Raw genomic sequence first — 23,712 nt, forward strand, 5'->3', positions numbered from 1 at the left:
TCCACTTAAAAGATCATGTCTTTCCTCAAAAACCAAAAGCTTCGTGTTCCTTCTCTCTCCCACATTTGTTTGCACATCATGCTCTGTGACATAAGGTCTTGTGCTGGTATCCACCATGTTCCCCTTCTGGAACTCTGTAGGCTGCTTCGAAGATGGGCTAGAAATGTTCTACTGCATTATTTGTAAAAGTTTCCCGAAAGTGTAAGAATCAAAAGGGAGTGAAAGCTTCCGATGGTCAACAGGAAACCCTCCCCACTCCCCAACTCTGCTCTGGGAACCTCACAGACTTCCTGAAGTAAAAACAAACACCGTGACCAGTTTCTACTTCTTGTAAGAATTTAATTCTTCCTTTAATATAAATAAGGCAGCATGAAACACCGAGAGCCCTGCTGCTCTCTGCTTCAGAAGCAGCTTTGCTGCATAAAGACCCCCATTTCCCCGCTGAGTTGGCATCTCTGAATAAACAAGAGGCCAGAAGGTTATTTTTCAGTGAACTTTCTTCTGGGAGCCAAGGGAGGTTCAGGCTTGGTCCTGGCTTCTGGAGGCTGGTTCCTGGCTGTGGGGTCTCCTCCAAGCACAATAAGATACGGATGAAGGAGGGGGGAATGCAAGGCACAGGCAATAATAAATATGGAAATTCAACCCGACTCTGGAAACAAGTCCCAACTGAATGGGGGGCCTGGGACTACTGTTGGGGACCACGTGGGCACGCCCCTTCCCTGCAGCCCCAGCCGCCAGTCTGTGCAGTCTGACTCCAGCTCACACGGAAGGGTTCCTACAGGTTTCAGTGTTCCATCACAGCCCAGCCTGCTGCGAGTAAACCCTGGCAGGCAAACCGGTTGTCCATCTTCCAGAGCCCCTGGGACCAGGTGAGAGAACCTCTGGGGTCAGGACAGGATCCTCTGCAGCTCATGGTGAGCCTGGCAGCCTGGTGGACCGGGTAGGCTGTTCAGCAGGCATGGCCGGCTTAAACCCTGGAGGGGAACCCAGGTGCTGGTGCAGGCGCCCTCATTCTTGCCTCCCCCTCAGGTTGCTGTAAGGGTTACTGAGGCAATGCCATGAGAGGAACTCCCAAAGGGCCAGTGAAGCCACAAGTGGAGGAGGAGTGGCTTCCCAACCCCCCTAAACAGGCCTGGAGACAGGCCAGCGCCCACCACAGGCTCTGGCACCCGCCCAGTGACCGGGGCCCCCGGCCGCACTGAGGTGACCTCTCTGGGGTTTGGGGGCTGGGTCTGCACGACCGTCCTGTGTGCTCCCAGTCAGCTGAGCCTCTCCGGGTCTTGGTCATCTGTGTGGCTAGCAAGGCCCCTTCCAGAAAAGAGGGTTCTGTGCAGTGAGGGAGCCCCACTAGAGAGAGCAAGTCTTGGGGCCAACAGATGGAGCTGGGTCTCCCCTGGCCTCCAGGTGCTCCTGCTTTGGGACCGAGACCCTGCTGAAGAAAACTCAGGGCTACAGCATCTGTCACTTCTCAGCTCTGCAACTTTCTCTAAACCGGGCATCAGAGGCCAGGCTGTGAACCAGACCAGAGTACTCTGGGTGTAGGTGCTATCCTTTATCCCACTCACCCTGTGTCTCTTGGAGCTTCCACCTTCGGTATCTGCCCTCCCCCACCACGTAGAGACCGGCTGTGGAGAGAATACAGAGGGGCGAGGGGCCGTGGAGCTTGTACCCTGCACGGTGTGTGGCACCCACAGAGTTCAGCACACTGGGGGAAGGGGTAGGGTGAGGGGGTGCACCCTGAGACATGTAGCTGAAAAAGCAGCCACATGAAACTTCTCTCTGCCACCAAGTACCCACTTCTATGCAACAGAGACACTGGCCTCTTGGGGCCTCAAATCTCTACCTGGTCTTTTTTCCAAATAGCTTAAAAAATGGCAGCTACAGTTAGATTCCTGTTTTGCAGGCTGTGGACAGAAGGTTGCAAATTCCCACGGCTGTCCCTATTAGTGCCTTGGGTGCAGATGGCCGGGGCCAAGAGTGACTGGAAACAGGGTGCAGGGTCTTAACATGCTACCCTGTCAGCCCTCCTAGAGATCGTCTATTGATATCCAAGTAAAGACTGGACCTAGGAGGTAAAAACTGCACTCAAATCAATGTTTGTGTTGTCTTTAACTTAGTGTCCCTGGAGTACTTCATCATCCTCTTGGCCATTTGTGGTGATCCAAAAGTAAGCTGCAGGGCGTCTACCAAACCCAGACCGTAACCTCACCAGTAGGTGCCAGTTGGCATGAAAGCAAACCAGCTTCCAGTGTGGGATTCTTTCCTCCGGGCTGTAGGGCCTGAATTCCCTGGCGGGCTGAGGCTCCCAACAAAGCCCACTGTTTTCCCAGGACAGGCCCTGTAGACACCCCCAGAGGTGTGGACATGTGGGGTGTCCTGCACCCCGGCCCTCTGGGTCCTGGATACTTTACAAGACAACAGCTTTTGGGGGCAGGCTGGCATGGTCTGAGGGGATATGTAGGGAATACTCGCTAATGAGCACTGGGGCGTTCTTGAGCATCTCATAGAAGGAGTCCACCGTCTTCCGGTAGAGACTTCGCTGCAGGACGAAGGGCCGGAAGAGGTTGAGAGGCTCGGCCCTGCGAACGGCCTCAGGGAGTCCCATGGCATTGGGCACCTTGCGGTTGCCAATGAAGAAGTGATGGAGCTTCTTCTCCAGCAGGCTCTTCTCCAGGAATCGGAGCAGCTCATGCAGGCGAGCATCGAGCTGCCCGGCCTCCCAGTCGGCGGGCCGCCGGGAGACCAGCAGGTGCAGGAGGGCTGTCTTGAGGTGGTAGTTGCTGAGCCCACTGGGGCCAGTCAGGCGGCTCTGCTTGGACAGCAGGAAGGAGGCGATCTGCAAGCAGCTGAGGTGACAGGCACCCTCAGGCAGCGCCTTAGACGTCATCCTGAGGAACTGTCGCTCGTAGACGGCAAAGGACAGGAGCCAGTCAGTGCTGGATGCCGGGGCGTCCCCAGAGGGCTCCCTGGGAAGGTGTGAGACAAAGTACAGGTCCGAGTCATCAAACTGGATCACAGGAATCAGGTTGAAGGGCATGGACTTCCCTGAGCGGAACCTGATCTTGAGGGACCCAGGGGAGTCCAGCTGACCAAATGCCAGGTCGAACTCGTATTTGTGGGCAATGCGGTGCCAGGCTCTGGTGAGGGCCGTCTGGAACCATTTCATGACCTGCATCGCGTCCAGGTATGGGGCGCCTCTGGCACACAGCAGGGTTTCCACCTCGCTGCCTGGCCGCGCCAGGCTCTTCTTGCCGTGGAGGAGACACAGCATGTCTTCCCCGAGCTTGGTCTTGTCGCAGATGCAGCCCAGGGGATCCTTGTCGGCCCGGACCACCTTGATCTGGCCGTAGCCCTGGCGATCCAAGGGCACGGGGTGGCGGGAGCAGCAGAGCTCTGCGTGGAAGTGGTAGGGCTCGGGGGGCATGAAGGGCACGAAGAGGTCGCACAGCAGCGGCCTGTCCACCTGCCAGTTCTCATACATGCTGTCCACGCCAATGAAGTCCTCCACCTCCATGTCCGTGTCGCGGTTGCAGAGGCTCCTCAGGGCCTCCAGCAGGTCATCCACAAAGCCTTCCACAAACTCCCGGGTGCGGGCTGCGTCAGCCGTGGCCCCCCGGATGCAGCGCTCATAGAAGTGGTCGAGCGTGCCCTTGTTGGGCAGGGTGAGGCCCCGGAGCGGGGCACCCTCCAGGCCGGGCAGCTCGTCCTCGTCCCCGCCCGGGCACTCGGGTGAAGGCGTGTCCTGGTGGTCCTGCCGCCACACCTCGATCACCAGGAAGAGGATCATGCACAGGGTGCTCCACAGGTCCCAGGCCGTGCGGCTCTCGTTCTGCTGCTGGCCTTCCTCCGCCACCCGCTCCAGCGCCTCCTTCTCGGCCGCCAGCCGGGCCACCTCCTCCTCCAGCCGCAGCTGCTCGAGCTGCAGCTTCTCCTGGTGCGCCTGCATCTTGCGGATGATCTCCTCCTCGTTCTCGGGGACCGTGGCGTTCTCCCGCGGGAACAGCAGCGGGTGGTTGATGATGGCTGTCACCACCACCAGACACACCCGGAAGAGCCCCAGAGCCATGGCTGCAACTTTCCTGTCACACAGAGACACAGATCAAGGGTCTCACCCAGCGTCTCTCCGTGAGGCTTCTTCCCCGGACCCTCACACCAACCCCTGCCCCATGGAGCTGGTGAATGTTTTATGGCTCTTCTCCCACCCAACCCGCGGTCTCCTTGTGTGCTTCCGTGTAGCCTTGGAAGAAAGAACTGCAAAGAGTCCCACACCAGCAATCCTGGCTGAGCAACCCACAGAGACAGCCCTGTTTCTGTCTGCCCAGGTTTTCCTCTCTCTGGCAGGAGCAACCCACTTTCCCCAGCCGTCAACCATTTTCTGCTCCCTGTCCTATGGCTTGGGTGGATAATTCCACCCCGGCTCCAGGGAGGAACATACAACTCAGGCCCAAGCTACTCCCTGCCCCGACAGTGTGGATTCAGTGAGGAGCAGAGGACCTCACTGGGGCCAATGGGAGGGAGGCCCAGGTAGGATTTGTTGGGGCCGATGGGAAGAAAGACTTGCCCTGTGGCCTTCGTTTGCCAGGGAACAAGATTATAGCCGCCGGTGTCTCTCCAGCTGCCTCAAAGGGGGGACTGCTTGAGAAAGATGCCAATATAGACAAAAGCAGACTCTCTGGATCCATTGCCTCTGAACTTTTAAAATCATATAAATCAATGATTGCTTTGTTTCAATCAGTTTGAGTCACTTTTCTATCACTTCAACCCATCTCCCCCCACTGAATTCCTTGTGGCAAAGGTGTCTTTCCTCAATGCAGTAAAGCCTAGTGGTTGAGAACAAGAAGGCTGAGTCCCAAGCAATTAGCTGTGTGACCTTGGGCATGTCAACACATCTCTCTGAGACCCAGCCAGTGTCCTTACTGTACAAGAGGAAAGCCACGGTAGCCACAGGGTCACAGTACTGATGGATGCCGTGACCCGTGAAAAGTGGGTACACAGCAGTGGATGGTGAACAGCATATATTCATCCAATAGCAAGTGCTTTTGAAGCAGTTTTGGGCCCTTGTCTTCCCCCGCCATAAACCTCTCCTGATATGTGAGGCCTCACTCCAAATACAGACACTGACCTCCTGGCCTTCTCCTTGATAGAGCTCTCCCCAGGGCCATCTTGGAGACAACCAGAGTGACTGAGCCGTTGGATTTGCTCTCATGAATCTTCTAAACTTTAAATCTGACTTCTTAGTGTGAAGGGCAATACTCCATTCCTCCAGGACAAATGGAGTTTTAGATCTCAAGCGACTTTTAGGGAAGAGCTAACCCCATTCAATCCTGGGAATTTGTTAGACACGCAAAACCTTGGCCCCATCCCAGACCTACTGAACCAGAATCTGCATTTTAATACCATCCACATTAAAGTCTGAGCCTTCTATTACACCCTCTCCTCTCCTAGGCAGGAAGCTTGAGAAGCAACAATGGGCCTTTTCCATACTTGCCCTGCTCCCCCTGCCTGGGACCTCAGCTAGGAGGGCAAATGGCCAAATGAGGACGTTGTCAGACAACAAAAAACACAGAGGGCTCCCCTGGCCCCCTGTATGCCAACACATGCTGATAGAGCTTTTCCATTTTGCTTGAGCCCCATTTCTTAACCTTCAACTTGCACCCTTAAAACCACTTGTTCGGGTTCTTACCCTAATGGTGCCAAGGAACAGGTATGTGTCATCAGGTAAAGAAACCTCTGCAGATTCTGGCCAGCAGTGCCAGGATGTACACGACCTGAGTTGCCACACTTGGGTAAAGCCCGCTGCTCAGATGTGACTCCATCCTAGACGCAGCTGGACATGCAAGCAGGAACCAAAAGAGGGGTCCGCCTGCAGCCGAATTCAGTGTGCACACACACTCAGGCCTCAGGGGTGCACTTGAGGAGACGGAGGACAGGAGAAAGTGGAGGAAGTCAGACGGGAAGGTGGGCAGGCTGAGGAAAAAGTACAGGGGCAGCTAGCCAGCTTTTCTTCCCCAAGACCAGGAGCAGTGTGCTAGAGAACTGCAGGAACAGGTCAGCCCTGGTTTCCACATTAGAGACACATCAATGGAAAGTTTTGCCAGGGTGGTCCAAGCCTGGCTTATTAACACGGGTCAGGGTTTTAAGATAAAGGTGTGCTAACAGGCAGAGCACCAGGCAACAGCCAGTTAGCAGGTAATTTGGGGGTGTTGAGGACCTTGAGGGCCCCTGTACTACAGGCCACCTTGGGCATGGCAGGCCCTGACAAGTCACAGTAATAATCCTGGGCAACCCCTGACCCGGGAGGTTAGTCTTCATGTGAACTCAGGATAGGCTGCTACCGAATGGGCAATGGCACCATTGTCAAACCTTAAGACTGGGAAGTCTTCCTCCTCCCTCCCCAACAGCTTCCACAGGGCTACCTGTGTGCATCCTCGGGCCCTGTTCAAGGGCTGTAATGGCCTCCTTGCACTGCGATAGGCAAGGTTCAAAGCTCCAAATGAACTGGAGCCATCGACTCTGTGTGCAAGGGGTTAAGAGGACGGATTCCAGAGTAGACAAGACAGAGCCCAGCACATGCTATGTGACCTTGGACAAACAACTCAACTTCTTAGACCCTCAGTCTCTTCATCCATAAAATAGCAATAATATCTGCCGTTGCAAAGCTTGAACGAGGTAATGCATATAAAGCACTTAACCAAAAAAAAAAAAAAAAAAAAAAGCTCTTAGCTTTCCTCAGAGCAAGTTTTCTTATAAAAGTGTAGCTGTGAATTGATGGGATGGGCAAACACAGTGAACCTGCCTGCAGGGGTTCCTGATGGGCCACACAGGTGCCTCTACAAGGTACTCAGGAGGATGCAAGTGGCCCACAGTACCACGGACAGGTGGACAGCTGTAGGGTTACAAGACTTTCTGGGAGCCTGAGGGAGAGGGTGACAAAGTGGAAAGAGCCTGGGCTATAGAAGCAGACAGGCTTGGGTTTGAAACTTTACTCCTTGCTGAGTGGTCTTGCTTCTCCAGGACTCCACTGCTTTACCCGTGAGATGGGGCTAACAGCAGACCCTCCTTCACAGGGAGATTGAGTTAAGGGAGATAATTCATCTCAGGTGCTTGGCACAGAGTAGATGCCCTACAACATTCAGGGCCTTCCCCTTAGGCCTCTGCAGGCCTCTGTTTTCTCACCTGCTAAGCACACCCTGCCAAGTCCTAGGAGTGCGGAGCAAAGCACGCTCAAAAGTGCTGTGAAAGCACAAAATGCTCCCCCAGTATTGCTGTCGCTTGGCATGCCACTCTGCCCACCCTGCCCTCCAGCAAAGGGGAGAAGCCTCTGGAGGCCTGGATCCTCCTGGAGGTGGAGTTCTGACTCAGTCCTTACTTAAACTGCAACTCTCTCCCAGGGATCAGATGAGGTATAATTTTGCTTTTAATGTGTGGATAGGCCGGCTCTGCCTATGGCACCCTAAGGGATGGCGAACAGGCCGTGGCCACTCGGTGCTCACTAGATGGGGCCGGCGTGGATCCTCTACTTTTCCTCCCCAAAACAAACCAAAGGGAACACTGCCCTGGGGCCACCGGGCCAGAAGAATGAGAAGGAACCAGAGTGGTGTGAGTCTTGTTGGAGACCAGAGGGACAGACAGGTATCTGGGAGCCCCTCCCAGAGCCATGGATATATATGTGTGCCTCCCCCACCCTTCCCAAAGGGCCCCTTTCCCCCAATTTGAAAACTGTCCACCTCTGCATTGGCCCAAGGCTCTCAGCTCTACAAGGCTGCCCCAGGCATGTGGTCCAAGACATCGATTGGGTTTGGCTTGAAAATTAACTTGGGTTCCTCTGAGGGCTTTTGTCTGTCTGCTTGCCAGGAAGCCAGCAGGAAACCTGCTGAGTTCCTCTCCACCGCTGCCCTTGCCTACAGAGTGCAGTGGCCCATGCAGGTCACAGCTAAACTTAGCCTGGCAAAGGGCCAGGGTCACGAGGCAGCAGGGGCTGGGCAGAAGGCTGCAGGTGGTCAGCCCAGACTAATGGTTTTCTCAGACCCTTATTCTGAGCCCGGCCGGAAGCCTTAGACTCTGGGGGAGAAACCCCAGATGCCCTCTCTATTCCCTGGGGTCTGTCACTCCTGCATCCCCCCACCCCCACAATCACAGCTTAATCCAATGAATGCCACTAAGAGTTGTCTAATAGATATATGCTTCTGTTTATCAAGCCCTCACTAGGATGTGCTGGGTGCACAGTGCCCCCGCCCTCCATAACCTTCTACATGGTGGGTATTATCCTGGTTTCACAGATGGATAACCAAGCCCAAGAGACAAAGAAATTTTCTAGCCACACTACGAGAAAAGGCGAAGCCAGGTTGAGATGCAGTCTGTTCTGTGTGCTTCCACTTGCACAGCCCAAGTTCTTTCCACCCTGCTATGTTTACAAAGCACCTACTACGTGCAAGGACCATGCTGGATGCTGCAGGGCCCTCACAGATGAGGGCAGCATGATCCCAGGCGGGAAGAACACCACAGTTCATGAGCGGAGGCAGACAGCCACCCGGGACTGTCACAGAACAGAATGAGCTGTGGGCATAAATGGTACATGAGCAGTAGACCACTAAAATGCAGAGGGAGAGAGTTTCGTTTCTGTTCTTTGGGGGCTCCTCCTTGTCTGTGGACCTTCCCTGTGCTCACTGGCTGGGGAGATGTGGGTGCGCAAGCCCTCGGCTCCATATCCTCCCAGTACCCTCCTTCCAGACAAATTCCTACAACAAACCTGAAGCAGTGAGAGCCTGTGTCCGGCCCCACGTGTTCATCAACACCCCTTCTGCCCCACCAGCCACCTACTCCCACCCAGAGCTAGCTGGCTGTGGCCTCAGCAGCAGGGGTGCCCAGGACCCATTTCTCAGCAACCAGCAGTCCCCTGGGACGGTGGTTCTCAAACTATGGTCCCCACTAAGCAGCACTGCAATCACCTGGGGACTTGTTAGAGATGCAAATGTTCAGGTGCAATCTCAGACCTGCTGATCAGAAATTCCAAGGCTGGGGCCCAGCACCTGGTGTCTTAACAAGCCCTTCGCGGGGGGTGGGTTCCAGTGCCCACTCAAGTCTGAGAACCAGCCCTGCCCAAGCCAGGCAGGTCTCCAGGGAAGAGGAAGGTGTGGCTCCTGCAGTGTCAAGGCAGCCCCGACCTGCAGCTTGCCAAGACCTTGCCCCACGCCCAGCCTGTCAGGTGCAATTAGCTGTGCTAATTACAACAGCAAAAGTGGCCCAGTCCCTGGCGTCATCTTCAGAGCTGAAAGGAACAGCTGAGGTCGTTTCTTTATGAAACAAAATGAAGGAGGTGGGTTGGTGGCAGGAGAAGCCACCTGCAGTCCAGGCCCCATGGGGTTACTGGGCCCTATCCCACTGCTTAGGCTCTGCACCCTCTGAGGAGGCAGGGGCCAAGGGAGACCAAGCTGTTGGTAAGTTTGGGCTGAACCCCTACTGTGTGCCTGGTCTTGTGCAGGTACAAGGTACACAGTTGTTTGGGAGAAATAAAGCCACAAATTTAATAAAGTCAGAATTCAATGTTGTACTCATCTAAGCCCCATTTTATAGATGAGGAAACTGAGACCTAGAAAGGAGGCATGGCGACGAGGAGGGCAGGGTGGAGGTGGTCCCGGGAGGCATCACCCTGTGGACCCTCACAGGGGTTCCTGCACAGACCGGAGAGAAGTGGTGCTTCTACTTCTGCCAAAATTTACAAGGCTGAGCACTCTGCATGCATTTTGTCATTGGATTTTCAGAACATTAGTCAGGTAGCTGCAACATCCTATTTTGTGAAGAGACTGACGACCGAAAGGTCCACTGTGTGACTTCTAAGATTCCCTGTCTGCAGTGAGCCTGTCCCCCTCCTTCTGCTCTCCCTCCAACCTCCCAGGGCATGAGCCCTACCACCTGCCAGGCATCACTGCCAAGGACGACTGCCCAAATCATCCAGGTTGGCTGTGCCCCGAGTTTCCCAGACCTTGAGGAAACAGGACTGTAAGGCTGAATGCAGAGCACGAATTTGACCCTGAGTCTTTGTGGTGGTTTGGGCCCCATGAGCACGCAGTCTGTCTGAAGCCCTGGGGGGTTCTCCTCCCGTGGTCTGGCCTGTCTCACCTGTGACTGCACGCCTCCCTCTAGCAGAGCCCACACCGCACACTGGTGTCAGACAAGCTTCCCTGCCCAGCCCAGGGGCATCTTCATTCAGGGCCAGCTCAGGGGCCCCTCCTTCGGGAGCCTGCCCCTTGGTGCAGGCCACCTTCCTGCTCTTCCCTTGTGTCACTTCACCTACCAGGCCCTGCCTTCCTGGCTAGTTTCAGGAAGTTCTGAAACTGAATGTCCTCCTGCCTCCTTCAGCACCCATTGCAAGTGCCCAATATGTTGGAGCAGACTTGATCACGTATTAGGGAGGAGACGGCCGCTGCGGGAGCGACATATTTCCACAACCTCTTTCCTCATCATCTAACTCAGGGCCGGGGAGAGGGGCACAGATAGACTCAGCAGAGATGGCCCCCACCCTTCCAGAAGAGTCCTCTGCAGGACAGGAGAACGGCCTCACCAAGAGCATCTCTTGCTTTGGTCCCTCTTTGCCTGCACCTCCATGGGGGTGGGGACAGGGGAAGGGCTGAGCAAGGGGCTGGGCCAAGGTGGCCTCAGGCCTGGGCAAGACAGGGAGCAGCAGGCAAAGAAAGGAAGTGAGGAAAGAGGAAGGAAGCGGCCCAACAAAGCATCATTGAGAAAGTGGGTAGGGGGGGTGAGGTTCTAGGCCCCAGTGCCTCCTCTTCTCAGTGTCCTCCCAGCCACACCCATCACCTTCCACCCACCCCTCCCCCACAGCAGGACCTTTGCCTTGGCCTCTAACCAGGCTCACCTTCCTCCCGCCTGCCACCCTCATGGCCCCTGGGTCCCCTCCCTTATCATCTTTCAGTCACCCTTCCTGAAGGCAGGGGTTGTAGACCACATGTGGGGGACGGGGGTGGAGAAAGACCCCCAAAGAAAATGGGCAGGCTGCAGAGGCTGCACATCTAAGGGATGGGGATGGAGTGGATGGAGTCGCACAAGCTTTATCTAAAGGCCAGAGCCGTTACATTCCATGTTCTGTGTGCCAAGAATGGCATGATCTCGTTTTTTTGTTTTTTTTCCCCCAAGAGATTTTGGGATTTTATCCCAAGATAAATCTGAGATCTGGATTTTATCAATATCCCTCAATTTTACACTTGTCGGGGGTTTTTCAAAAATTCTTTGAAAACCATGGAAGCCAAATAAAATGTCAGCAGGCCACCTAAAGCCTGTGGGCCCTGGTCCACAGGCCCCTTTCTCCTGTCCAGTTCCCCCCCCCCCCCCCCCCCCATTAAGCATCCCTCAAGGCTGCCCTTGACCCTGGGACTCCTTACTCTTCCCTCTCAGCAGTACCAGCACCTACTATTTCCTCTGTGAACAGGACTCCCTGAAATAGCCCCCTCGGTTCAATCTTTGTCCCCAGTGTCTCCCAGTCGTCCCAGCAGCCACCCTCTGAATAATCATACCTGGCATTTATGCGGGTTGGCTGTGTGCCAAGCCTGTGCCAGGGATTTACATAAAGGGCTTCCCCACAGCCTCTCCAGGAACTAGAAGAAAAAAGAGACTCTGTAGCTTAATGGGTATGCACTAAGTAGCACCTGGTATTACTGTCTGAGGTCTGTGGTCTCCTGGACTGGAGAATCAGATCCCCATTGTCCCCCCAAGCCCCCTGCCAATCCAGGGGAGACCCATACTGACTGAGCAGAGATCTGGGCTAGGAAGAAGCAGGGGTCAACACTGGGTCCTGGTAGGGGTAGGGGAGAGGGCAGAGAGGAGAGGTACCCCCCACCCCTCCACGCCCAGTGGAGAGCCCATGGCAAAGTTTACACTGTGAGGGGAGAAGCATTCTCCCCAAGGTAAGGTCTGCTGTCTTTGCCCCATGGCCACATTGGCCAGACTCACAGTGGGTGCCCAATCACAAGGCCTACTTCTGGAAGAGGAAGGGGTTTCCAAAAAGTCACCAGGATGCCAACCCCATTCCCTGGTCCTGGGACATGCAGCTGGCCAGCCCGAGCGCAGGAGGGACAGGGGCCTGGACTCTGCGGATGTGGGTGGGAGAGCCCACATCCTTCCTGTTCCCGCTCCTCCATCGGCAGCTCATGTGCATCCCTTGGGACGCAACAGACGGGGACGGCGGGGAAGCCATCAATCTCCCAGGAAGGACACGGTGTCCTTCCGCCCAGCCATGCTGCCTGATGCCGATGCCCCCACAGCACGTCATAGGAAATCACAGCGTCCTGGGACAGACAGGCCGAGGCTCAGCATCTCACAGGCTAAGGCATGGCAGTGAGGCTTGCAGGCCACAGAGACAGGAAGGGGCTCCCCCAGCAGCCGTGAGTCTGGGCCCACATCCAGCTTTCTCTCGTCTGTGCTCCCCAGGGCATCTTGAATCCAACATTTGCTGCAGTGTCTTGAATGGTGGCCCTCAAAAACATAAATCCATGTGCTAACACCGAGACCCTGTGAATGTGACTTTAGTTGGAAGGAAGCGTCTTTACAGATGTAGTTAAATTAAGGATCACGGAGACGAGCTGGCCCAGGATTACCCAGGTGGGCCTACAATCCAGTGACAAGTGTCTCTTAAAACAGAAAAAGAGCAAAAGGACACAGGAGAAGGTAACAGAAGGCAGAGGCAGAGGCTGAAGGGAAGCTGCCAGGCCCGGATGGCCTGGAACCACTGGACACTGGGCGGGGCAAGGAGGTATCCCCTCTTGCAGCATCCGGAGGCAGGGTGGCCCTGCGGCGACCTTGATTTCAGACTTTGGGCCTCCAAAGCTGTGAGAGGATCATTTCTGTTGTTTCACCACCTAGTTTGTGGTGTTCTGTCAAAGCAGTCTTGGGAGACGAACAGAGTCTCAACGCACAGTGCAGCCTCCTTGCCCCACCCAGCTCTGACGCAGCCTTTGCTCCTCGCCTAAACTCGGGGCTCCCCACCCCAGCTGGCAAGGACCTTTGCAAACAGCTCCTCTGAGCTCTAATTCCCAGCCACCCTCGGTGGCCTCTGCCTCCCTGGAGGTCTCCCTTCCCCCATTTCAGTGGGTTCCAGTTTCCATGTGACACAGGTCAGAGCTTTGAGACGACGACGTTCAGGGCCTGGCCCCACCCAGCCTTGGGGGACGCCTCAGTTCCCTTCCTACTGGCTCTGGCTGATTCAGATTACTGACTGTCCCCCAAACACCTCCTGTGCTGCCCCAAATTCCCTACACCGCTTCCACACCATGCAACCAAAACCCTGCCGGACAGTCCTCACACGAGTCCATCTCAGAAACTGCTTCCAAGAGCCTTCCTGAATCCTCTCCACCCTCAACTCCTAAGAGAAATCTTCTTTCTTGAAAGGGACACAGAACAAAGTTGGGGGAGGCGGGAGATGGCATATTTATTAAGTCCCTCTGAGCACAAGCAAGTCTGGTGCCTTGTGTCTGGTGCAAGGCATCTCGAGACGTCCCATGGCTGGTACCCCACAACGCCTGCTCCCCTGCCTCTTAGTTCGGCTCATTGGTGCAGCGGCCCCACTGCACAGGCAGGAGCCCAAGGTGCTGAGAGGTAGGGCAGTCGCTCAAAGTCTCACAGGCTAAGAGCAGAGGGGCCAGGCACTGCCGTCTCCCCAGTTTACCCCACCCGCATCTCTGTCGTAGTGAGCTCCCTGAGCTCTGGTCTTATCCCACTGCTTCCAGCCCTGCCTGCTCATGTGCCAAGGACACGTGCGATCCTGGGGACCCACCAGAGTGCTCACATCCTGCACTCTAGAGACCCCCACTTTCAAAAGAAGGCACCACAGGCACCCTCCATTCTTAGGAAGGATGCATTTCCTACAGCAAGCAGGTGTGCACCAAAGCATGTCCCTTGATCCTGGATTCCCATCTCAGACTTCTGGCCCTGAAATCAAAGGGGCACATGAACAATGGGAACACAGAGCTAACCATCTCTCACAGTGAAGCAGCCCTCATACACCGTCAGATGCTGACTTGGCTTGAGCTAGTATTTCTCAGAATTTCCCTCTGCCTCGGGGCCCCATCTCGCCCACAAGAGCACCGGCTGGGAGGGAGCATGAACACCCACCTCGGGCAGCGATGCCATGATGCCACAGCTCCCCAGACTTGTCCCCCTCCTCTCCCTCTACCCGTGTCCTCTACACCCCCTGCCCCCAGGCAGCGAATGCTCAGACACTTTGGCTGTGGGGCAGGGATGGGGGGAAGGCAGGCCGCAGGGACAGAAAGCAGGCTCCGGACAACAGCAAACATGCTGGCTCAATGCAGAGGGTATTCAAGGAGGCTGAGCAGGAACCAGAGAGAAAATACAAAGGAAAACAAAGTGGAGACAAAGCCCTCCCTTGGCCACCCTGCCTCCCCTCTCACAGATGAGCTGGGGATGGGTGGAATGAAACAGACTGCTGGGCGCCACCTCCCTTGTGATCCCTGGATGAGAACAAAGAGAGACCTGCTCACAAAGACAACCTGGCCTTGCAGGCAAGGGCAATGGCCCCCAGGACTTTTCCATGGCCACAGAAAGGCCAGTTCCCTGTCCCACCCTCCCCATCCTGCCGCCTCTTACTCACGTCCTGGCTTGAGGGATTCTGGCCCCCACACAGTGAACAGGCCGTTCTCCCACCCGGGTCCTCTGTGGCTTGGGCGGTACCTGACACAATGCCTGGGCCCCAGCTGGGCTGGAGAGAGGGGGAGAGGGGTGGGGAGGAAGGGAAGAGCGCTGGGCCTCCTGTACGTATGTGTGTACGTACACACACACACACACACACACACACACACACACACACACACTCTGTGCCTGCAAAGATCTAAAACCCCTTTCATCTTAATAAAGGGGAACAGCAAGAGACACAAAGAGAAGACGGAGGCCAACCCAGTCGTAAAAAACTTAAGAGTCTGTGGCAGGCCTCTGTGCTGCTGCAGGAACCCGGGCTGAACACCAGAGCCAGAGTTAGCCTGCCTTCCCCCACCAGGGCCGCCACAGTCAGGGCCAACCAGTTCTCCCCATCCCGGAAAGCAGAGGGCCGAGACCATAAGGCCAGGAACAGTTGGCAAAATCACCCCCAGAATCATCTAGGACTGCACAGGGTCCCCTTCCCTGTGAATTACACAAAACGGCATCCAGCCACAGGGATGGACTGAAGCCTGAGCCCTGCCCTGGTTTCTGCCCGGGGCTGTGCCTGGCACGTAGTAGGTGTCCCCAAACAGGTACAGCAGGTACGTGCGGGTCAGGCTGGGGCAGGCAGCAAGCAGACACTGACAATGCCAAGTTCACAGGACACACTCCACCCCGAGGCCACCCAGAGAGAAACAGCCCAAGGCTCTTCAGTTCAGAAGAGCCTAACGCTTTGTAGAGGCTTAGTGTACAGGGGCAATGGAGCCAAGGTCTAGAATCAGAAGGCCTGGGTTTGAATCTCAAGTCTCTCACTTGTGGTGACAATAGTACTTCCTCGGCATGGTAGTCACATACATGGTCGTGCTCCATAAAGGACGTTGTTATCTTGGTGTTGGTATGGGTTTGTCTCTTTTGATTTGTTAAGTCCTGCATCTTAGGGAGTGCTCTAGGGACGGTGCGGGGGGGGTGTTGGTCAACACCCCTGCAACACTCCAGAAGCCTGGGGACTTAGTCTGGTTGTCTCCTAACCTCCCTGTTTCTTTGAAAGACCCCAGAGGCTGCCACAGAGGGAGAGCAGGAAGCTTGGCCCCTGGGCAGACTGCAGCTCACCCCCCACTGCCACCCCAATCTGGCAGCATCAATAGAGACAGCGCCTCCACTCTTTCTGAGCACCTAGAAGGAGAAACCAATGCTGGTCCCTGATGCCTGGGCATTAAAGAGAGGTGCAGGCCATCCGCAAACACCTGCTGAATGGATGAAGTCAGGACCGGGGAAAACTCTCACTGCGTTTACTCCCAGGAGCAGGAATCTGAAATGGGAGTGGAGTGGGAGATCCCTGATGAAGTAACTTGTAAGTTTTTGTTTTTGTTTTTTTCCTTGGGAGGCACTCTGCAGTCAGAAAGTTAGCAAAGTGCTAACAGTTGTTAAGCGCCTTGGGAAATGTGAGCAAAACCCCTTGCAGATGCAGCCCTGGAGACAGACCTCAGCGGCCTCAGGTCTGGACGGCCTGCATCTAACTGCAGGCTGACTCACCACCGATGTTTACCCAGAAGCTGACCCAACCCAGGAGTGAACCGTTTATCTGACCCTCGGCTGCCTCTGCCCATGACACCCACTTCCTTGCTTCAGACTCTTATAGAAATGTAAGATAAATGGAGGATTATAGGGTTCAAAGCAAATTAAGTAAGAGAAGTAGCAGAGGAGCAACCCTTGAAGAGTGGCAAGCCGTTCTCCCTTTCTGGAAAAAAAGACAAGCAAGCCCCATGGCCCTGACACCCCATGGGGGGATTTAGAAAATAGTGACCAATGTGTAACATTTATTGACATTTTAGCATTGCGCAAGAGGCTTTACGTGAATCATCTTCATAATAAACTTCCAAAAGAGGCACTATCCTCATTTTACAGATAAGGAAACTGAGGCACAGAGTGGTGAGGCCACTCGCTCAGGATTGGGGCTGGGATTTGAACTCAGGACTGACTTAAGCCTCTGGTCTTCCCATGATGCTGTGCTGTTCAGTGACCTGGTATCTGTGAAATATTACAGTGCACCTACGGGCTTTCCTGTACTGTTTTGGGAAAGAAGGTGACAGTTTAGGTGAAATCTGGGCATGAAGCAGGGAATCAGACTTAATGAGATTTCAAAGCTCCTCCCACCCAGAGATTCTGGGAGTGTGACTTGGGATGTCTGAGACCACTATTCACCCGAAAGGACGGTGCATTGGGAAAAGGGGGTGATGGCCCTCCTGGCACTGGGTAGTGTGTTTTGGTGGGAGGCGTCAGGGAGAAAGTGGCATTTTCGGGGCAGCACGCAGTGGGGGAGCTGAGGGATCCCTCATTCTCTTCCTCTCCAGCCCAGGCTCGCCTGGCTGTGGTCCTGCCCCTCTGGAACAAAGTCTCAGTGAACAAAGGACCTTTTCATGAACTTCAGGCGGGTCCCCTGACTACTTCTAAGGTTATTGAAACAGGCTCCCAGGAGAATAGTCTGTTAACAGCACATGGTTTTGTGCCAACAAGCAGGACTCAAATTATGACAACACCCTCCCTATGGTTTGGGGCAGGCTGGAAGGAGACTTTCCTGTATCCACTGCAGGGGAATGACATGGAGGAGAAAGCAGGAGCAGCCCAGGATAGCTCCAAAGCGCAGCCCCCTCCCAGGCAGTGAGCGTCCCACCAGGTCATTCACCTGGAAGTGAGTCATTTGAAAATTGTGGCCTTGGTACTTTTTCCAGGACTTCCATCTGAGGATCTTAAAGTGCTCTGTATGTTCTCTGGTCCTGGCTGCTACTGTTTCCATTAAACAGGCAGAGAAACTGAGTGAGTCACACAGCAGGAGGGAACCAGGAGTGGGCGGGTCAGCCTACTGTCTTCTAGCCTCGGACACTCTGACTTTGAGGGATTCAGCCCTCTGGCAGGACATAGTTGATACCCATGCCTGTCACTCCCCAGATCTCGGGTATACTTCAACTGCCTGCGTGAACTACTGGGGAGGAAGGGACTTTCCATGGCTTTAGTTTAAGCCACTTGAAAGTCTCTGCATTTTTTTAAAAAAAAGCTTATTTATTTTGAGAGAAGGAGAGAAACAGAGAGAGAGGGCGGGGCAGAGAGAGAGGGAGAGAGAGAATCCCAAGCAGGCTCTGCACCATCAGCGGGTGCTCGAACTCAGGAACCAGGAGATCATGACCTGAGCTGAAATCAAGAGTCGAACGCTTAACCAACTGAGCCAACCAGGCGCCCCCTAAGTCATCTGAAATCCTATGGGGCATGCTAGAGCTGGTAAGAGGTGAGCTGGGAGACCTTGCCTCTCTTCCCAGCTGGTACCAGTTCCTGGCGCAGCGGATCCCAGACATTCCTCCTCTCTGTGTGCATTTCATGATAAAGCCCCATGAGGCCAATGAATCCCTAGCACACTGCCTTGCACATCGTAGGTGCACAGTAAATTCTCGCTCAAGCAATGAATGAAGGCTCTCTCTTAAATCAGTCCCTGTAGTGAGGACGTGGGCATCCTTGTTCCCTACTTTCCTTTGGGGGTGAGGGTGAAGAAGGGAAAGCCACTTTCCTGATCTCCCCATCACTGCACCCCTAGCCCCCAAGCTCCCCTTCCAAATTCAGGTTGTAGAAGGGAAACCCAGAACCGCGGAAGCTGCCAGAAACCCCTGTAAGGAGTCATGCTCTTTGGTCCAAGTCGCAGCTCAGAGATCTATTCACTCGGGCCAAACCAAGACCCAGAGACCTACCACCAGCTGGCTCAGACCTCTGAACTGCAGCCCCTCCCGCATCCCCTCGCCCAGCCCCTGAGAAACACACCTGTGGAGGTCACACCTTCTACGGTCTCTCCTTTCAACATGTGTCTTACAGTTAGGATGGCTCTTATTCCTCTCTCTACCTTAAGGTGGAGGTGTTGCCATGGGCAACAGTGATGTCACCTACCAGTTACTTCCATTCTGCTGATGTCAAGGGGTGGGCCACCTGGATGGATGGAGGGGGAATACACTTTCTTTGGGAAAATATCACAGGTCCCAAACTGCTGAGGAGGACCCTACAGACCTCTTGGGCACTCCCAAATGACCCTTGTCCTCTCCCAGAAAACCTAACCCTTCTCTCCCATCTGGATGCCTATTCAGGCCAAGACTCAAACCTGATTCTCCCTCTCCCAGAGCTGGATAAAAGGTCAGGACTAGAAGCTTTGTCCTCAGCTCTGAACAAACCACAGCTAGGGCACCGATGAGCTCCTTCCTTCTATGCATCTGGGACAGTCTGGGTCCCCACAGCCTTGTCCTTCAGCCAGACATCAGTGGCACTAATGGGGAAGCTGAGGGCCCAATTCGGCAGAGAATGTGGATCCTCGAACGACCTCTACTGTCTTTAAGATCTCATACTAGCCAAACTAAAAGTCTGTGCCAGGCACAGTGCTGAGTGCTTTCTATGCGTGTCCTAGGAGTGGTTGTCCCCATCTTACCAATGATGAAACTGAGGCTTGAAATAGTCAAAACACTTGCCCCAATACAGAGAACGTCCATACACTGAGCAGGGGAGCCAGGACTCAACCCTAGTCCACCCTACGAAGGCTCAGGAGGGTCACACCTCCTTGGTGCTGGGGCACCCTGGAGACTGTGGCTTACTAAAGATGAGCCATGAGGGGACCTGGACAGAGATCACAGAGAGCCCTTTAAATCCAAAGAGGCCATTTGGGCAGGCCAAGCTGACCGGAGCCAGCCAAGGCAAGGTGCCTTAGTACTGCTTCACGCCCGTGCGCATGCAGGGGATGCTCTAAGTGGCCAGCCTGGGGCCTTTCACTTCCCCGAGCATCTGCGCTGATCAGGACCACGTTTCTTTGCTCTGTGCTTGGCTTCCTGTTAACCCAACCAGGCCGCCGGACCAAATCGTCTTAATTTGCATCTAGCATTCACATCCATGGCCTGGCCTTCCAACCCTGAAATGTATAGTGGTTAGCTTATGCAAATGAAACTATGTAGCTGGGAGCTAATGCTTATAAAGCACTAAACAAATTAAGTAAGTAAAATAAAAGTAGCTAAATTATGCAAGAGGGAATGGAGAAATGCTATCAGGTAAACACTGTCCCCGAGGCACTGGCCAAGGAGACCTACACAGCCAAGCTGACTGGAGTACTGCTCTACCAGGCAGGTATCTCTCCACTGCTGAGAGGGCCACAGGAGTGAAGAGGGGCCCATGCTATTGGACACCCCTCTCCCTGCCCTGCTTTGCCAAGCACGAGCTGCCCGGATCTTTGGTTTCCCATGTGGCTCGCCCGGGACGCAGGGACCAGAGACCATCTAGTCTGCATGATGGTCACACGTCTTCCAAATTAATAAAGAAGCATTCTAATTTGTACACCCACTCCTGGGAGCCTCTGGAGGTGACACAGTAGTCCAGGTCCAAACCACTCTGAAAACTGTGGAAATGGGGTTTCTGCACGGGCACAGCTAAGAGCTAGACCTTGGGCCAAGTGACAAGATCCAGGTAAACACCACCCTTTATGGCAAATCTGTGAAGGCACCGGCTGGTCCTTCCCAACAGAGTTGGAGGCATCCTCATGGGCCAAGAGGCTCGTTTGTTTAAAATACTGTCTAGAGACAGTATGTAGTAAAATGCTCCATTCCAGCTAAGTAAGTGCTAACATGTATCCTGTGGAAAATAAAGGATGACATATATGGAGCTGTGAAATGGAGTTCTGGGAAAGATTTCCTGAACAAGTTTGGGAAGGGCATTTGCAGGCGAGTAGGACCTGGACAAGAAGGAAAGAGGGAAGAGATGGGGATTGGGGGTGGGGTGGGGAGGGCTGGATCAGCATGTTTGGACACTCGCCACCTCTGGCCACTCCTGGGGGCAGTCTCCGCCTAGGCCAGGGGCCCCGGGTAGCTGTGGCCTTCTCCCTCTGCACCACACCCAGGTGGCACTTACTCATCACCCTCCCATCGGGTCCCAAACTGGATTTGTCACCTCACAATGCCCAGTGATTAAGAAGGAAAGTCATTTGATGCTGGGGCCAGGCCTCCTGTCAGCCATCAAGACTGAGCTTGCTCTTTTTTTCCTCGCCTTTCTGCCATCAGATGAGTTTTCCATTTTTCCTCCATGTGAGCTGAGTGGGTATTTCTTCCTTTGACAAAGAAAAAAGCAACTGCTCTTTCCTCCTTCCCACAAGGACCCCCAACCAAACTAGCTTTTTAAGCTTAAACTGCTTCTTGCTCTGTGAATGTTCAATGACTGGGGCTCAGCTTCCAGGCTCCTGAACACTTTACTTCTCTGTGCCTTTGTTTCCTCATCTATATGAGGATAACAATACCTCCCTCATAGGACTACTATGAAGAATAAATGAATTAATGCAAAGAAAATGGTTTTGGGGAAAAAAAAAGCTTGACAAATAAATGCTAAGCCCTCAATAATTGTTGGTTATCAGGACTGCTGGGTATGGTTGCACAGGTGGTGTACTGCTCAAGAACCTGGTCAGGGTGCGGTGAGGATGAATCCAGTTCACACGCCAATTGCCCAGCTATGAGCCTTGGCCATGTCCATCAAGACGAGGCCCCAAGGTGGCATCCTAAATGTCACCGAGGTGCCACCCCCTTGCTGAGAGGTGTATCTTACTCTAATTCACACAAGGGATGGAATAGGCTAGCAACAGCCCTGGCAGTTATTGTCAATCGTTGGCATTCCCAGATAGATCTCCCTCCAGAACAAGACTGGATTAGAGGGGGGTCTGGGATAGACTGGTCTCAGCCATTAAGGTCCCACTCCTCAGCTGCCCAGCACTCTTGGAGCACTTGCCCCTCCCTTGGGACGCTTCTCGGTTGAAGTCCCGCAGCGTGCCCTGCTACTTCATCCCTACTGATCCTCCCTCAGTTTTGGATTCTGAAGCAACTCTCTCCTTCATAATTGCTGACGGCCACTTGTCTCTGCTGACACTGAGAACTTCCAGTTGCTGGCAGGTTACTCCTTACTTCTTATGAGATCCATCTCCCCGCCTCTCCTAGTCAGTGAGTCTTTGAGGTCAGACAGAGGAAGTCTTCCCCTTTCCTCAAGTGACAGTGCTAGAGAGTCCTGAAGGCCACAGCCTCATCCCCCTCGGCTTCTCCTCCTGGAGGTAAAATCACCAGTTCTCTCCCTTCTCCCTCACAAGATGCGCTCTGCAGACGCCCCTCACCATGCCTTCCCCTCTTCTCTGGACCAGTTCCCTTTGGCAGTGCTGCTGTCCCTGGCAAGAGGCAGCATGGAGAACTGAGCTCAGGGGCTCCAGCAGCCCGACCCCCACCCTTCCATGGGCTCCGCTGGTCACTGCCTCCTACTGAGGCGTGTACCCCCTCCATCGGATGGAGTTTCCCACTTTCTTTCTCTTCTTCCTCCCGGGGGTTCTGGAAGTTAAAAATACAAAACCAGCTTTCTCCCAGGCAGTACTTTCTTTGGTGGGCAATTTTGCCAGAAGCCTCTACCTGGACGTTTTTCCCCAGGTCTTGCTCTCAGGTAAAAAGTTCACCCCCACACCCTCTTCTTTGTTTCCCTTTGAGCACTGCAGGAGCTGGGAGCCATTCCCAGTAAGGTGACAACTTCTAGGATGATGGCATCAGGTTAAGAGGTCAGATCCTCGCCCACTGAAAGCCAGAGCCTGAAATGGATGCGTCTTTGAAAATTATGGAGTAAGAGGGTGGCATCTGAACAAAAGCCTTTCCATCCACTGCGAGAGCAGAGAAGAGACTCCAAGTAACCACTTTATGGTTACCCACAAGTGGAAAATATGAGGGCAGAATGGCCTGGAGCAGCAGCCGGCACAGGGAATTAGCAAACAATGAAAGCCACTTAGGCACGTAGGCTGGAAGGAGGACTCAAAAGCACAGCCTATTATGTTATTAATAAAGAGATGAATGGCGGCAATTCCATCTGTGACTGCCGAGGCGTTTTTCACAGCCAACCTGGATCTGTAACTACACCAGGCTCAGACCAGCTTCACTCAGCAGCCTCTTCGAGGTAGAACTGGTTTGTAAAAGGGAAGGGCCCTGGGTCATATCCAAAAGAGTAACAAGAAAATGGGATTCCCAAACGGATTTAGATCCCAAAGACTGGGGTCCAGGATCTGCCAGTATCTGGGGCTCTTCCAGTTTTGAAAGGGGGACGAGGGGCTTTTCACACCAGGCAGAGGATGCAAAAGGCAATGTGCCGTCCCTGAGTGGTTCACTGAAATATTTTCCCTTCCTGGCTGGCAGCCTTTTGGTTTTTAAAGAGCATTTCGGAAGGGATGCCTGGCCCTGGGGCTTCGGAGTCCCTTCACCTGGCAGCCAGAAAGCTGGAGACACTGGGAGGGGGAGGGGGATGGGAGTAAGGGTCAGGCGGCAGAAAACTATCTGCAGCCACAAGAGAAAGTTCGGCGTTGTGTGAGGTCCCCTCCACTAATAGTCCCGAAAGAGGAAGCCGGCGAAGGCTTCGCCCGACCCCAGCAACCTCACCAATACAAACCTTACACCGAGAAAAAACAAGCTGCACGCCTACTGCCCCCTTCTAGGAGTGGCCGGGCCTGTCTTTCTGCCAGAGCACTCTGCTCAGATGGTGATAAGTAACAGGGCCACGGGGTCCGCCGCGGGGGCTGGAGCGGGGCCTGGGGCGCGCTGGACGTGCGGCGCCGGAGACCACGCGTCCGCCTCTGCACGGGCGCCGCAGCCGGGTCTCCCCCAGGCACCCAGCCTGGGGCCGCGCACCGCCCACACTCCCGCCGCCCGCACTCGCGCCGCCCGCACTCCACGCCGCCACCTCGGGTGCAGCGCCGTCGGCCCGCGGCCCCCCACCCCCACCTCGCGAGGTGGACGCGTCGGACTTACGCTGCCCTTAGTCCCACGCCCCGTCGCTGCACGGACCGCGCCAGCCCCGCGGCGCGCGCGCGGGTCCAGGGCCCGGAGGCCGCTGTTCTCGGGCGGCTTCCGTCGAGCGTCCCGCTCGGCACTTAGAAGGACTGGGGGCGCGACACCCCAGCCGGCTCCCGTCTGCTGGCCTCCATCAGCGCGGCCCTAAAGGCGGCGGAGTTACTCATTTCCTGGACGTCCCAGAAAC

The 23,712-nt window shown here is 54.7% G+C and overlaps 1 protein-coding gene across 2 annotated transcripts; it reads right to left on the minus strand.

Moving 5' to 3' along the window:
* Positions 1 to 325: 325 nt before the first annotated feature.
* ITPRIP (inositol 1,4,5-trisphosphate receptor interacting protein) lies at positions 326 to 23,712 on the minus strand. 2 transcript variants are annotated; one of them, XM_047825504.1, is made up of 2 exons: positions 23,484 to 23,712; positions 326 to 4,079 (listed from the first exon to the last, which is right to left on the minus strand). In XM_047825504.1, the coding sequence occupies exon 2, from the start codon at positions 4,064 to 4,066 to the stop codon at positions 2,408 to 2,410; it is 1,659 nt and encodes a 552-aa protein (XP_047681460.1). In that variant the 5' UTR covers positions 4,067 to 4,079; positions 23,484 to 23,712; the 3' UTR covers positions 326 to 2,407. The 2 variants fall into 2 exon arrangements, with proteins under 2 accessions (XP_047681460.1, XP_047681461.1); XM_047825505.1 differs by lacking the exon at positions 23,484 to 23,712 and adding an exon at positions 18,466 to 22,208.

The sequence above is a fragment of the Prionailurus viverrinus genome, chromosome D2, assembly GCF_022837055.1.
Source record: "Prionailurus viverrinus isolate Anna chromosome D2, UM_Priviv_1.0, whole genome shotgun sequence".
Lineage (NCBI taxonomy): Eukaryota > Metazoa > Chordata > Mammalia > Carnivora > Felidae > Prionailurus > Prionailurus viverrinus.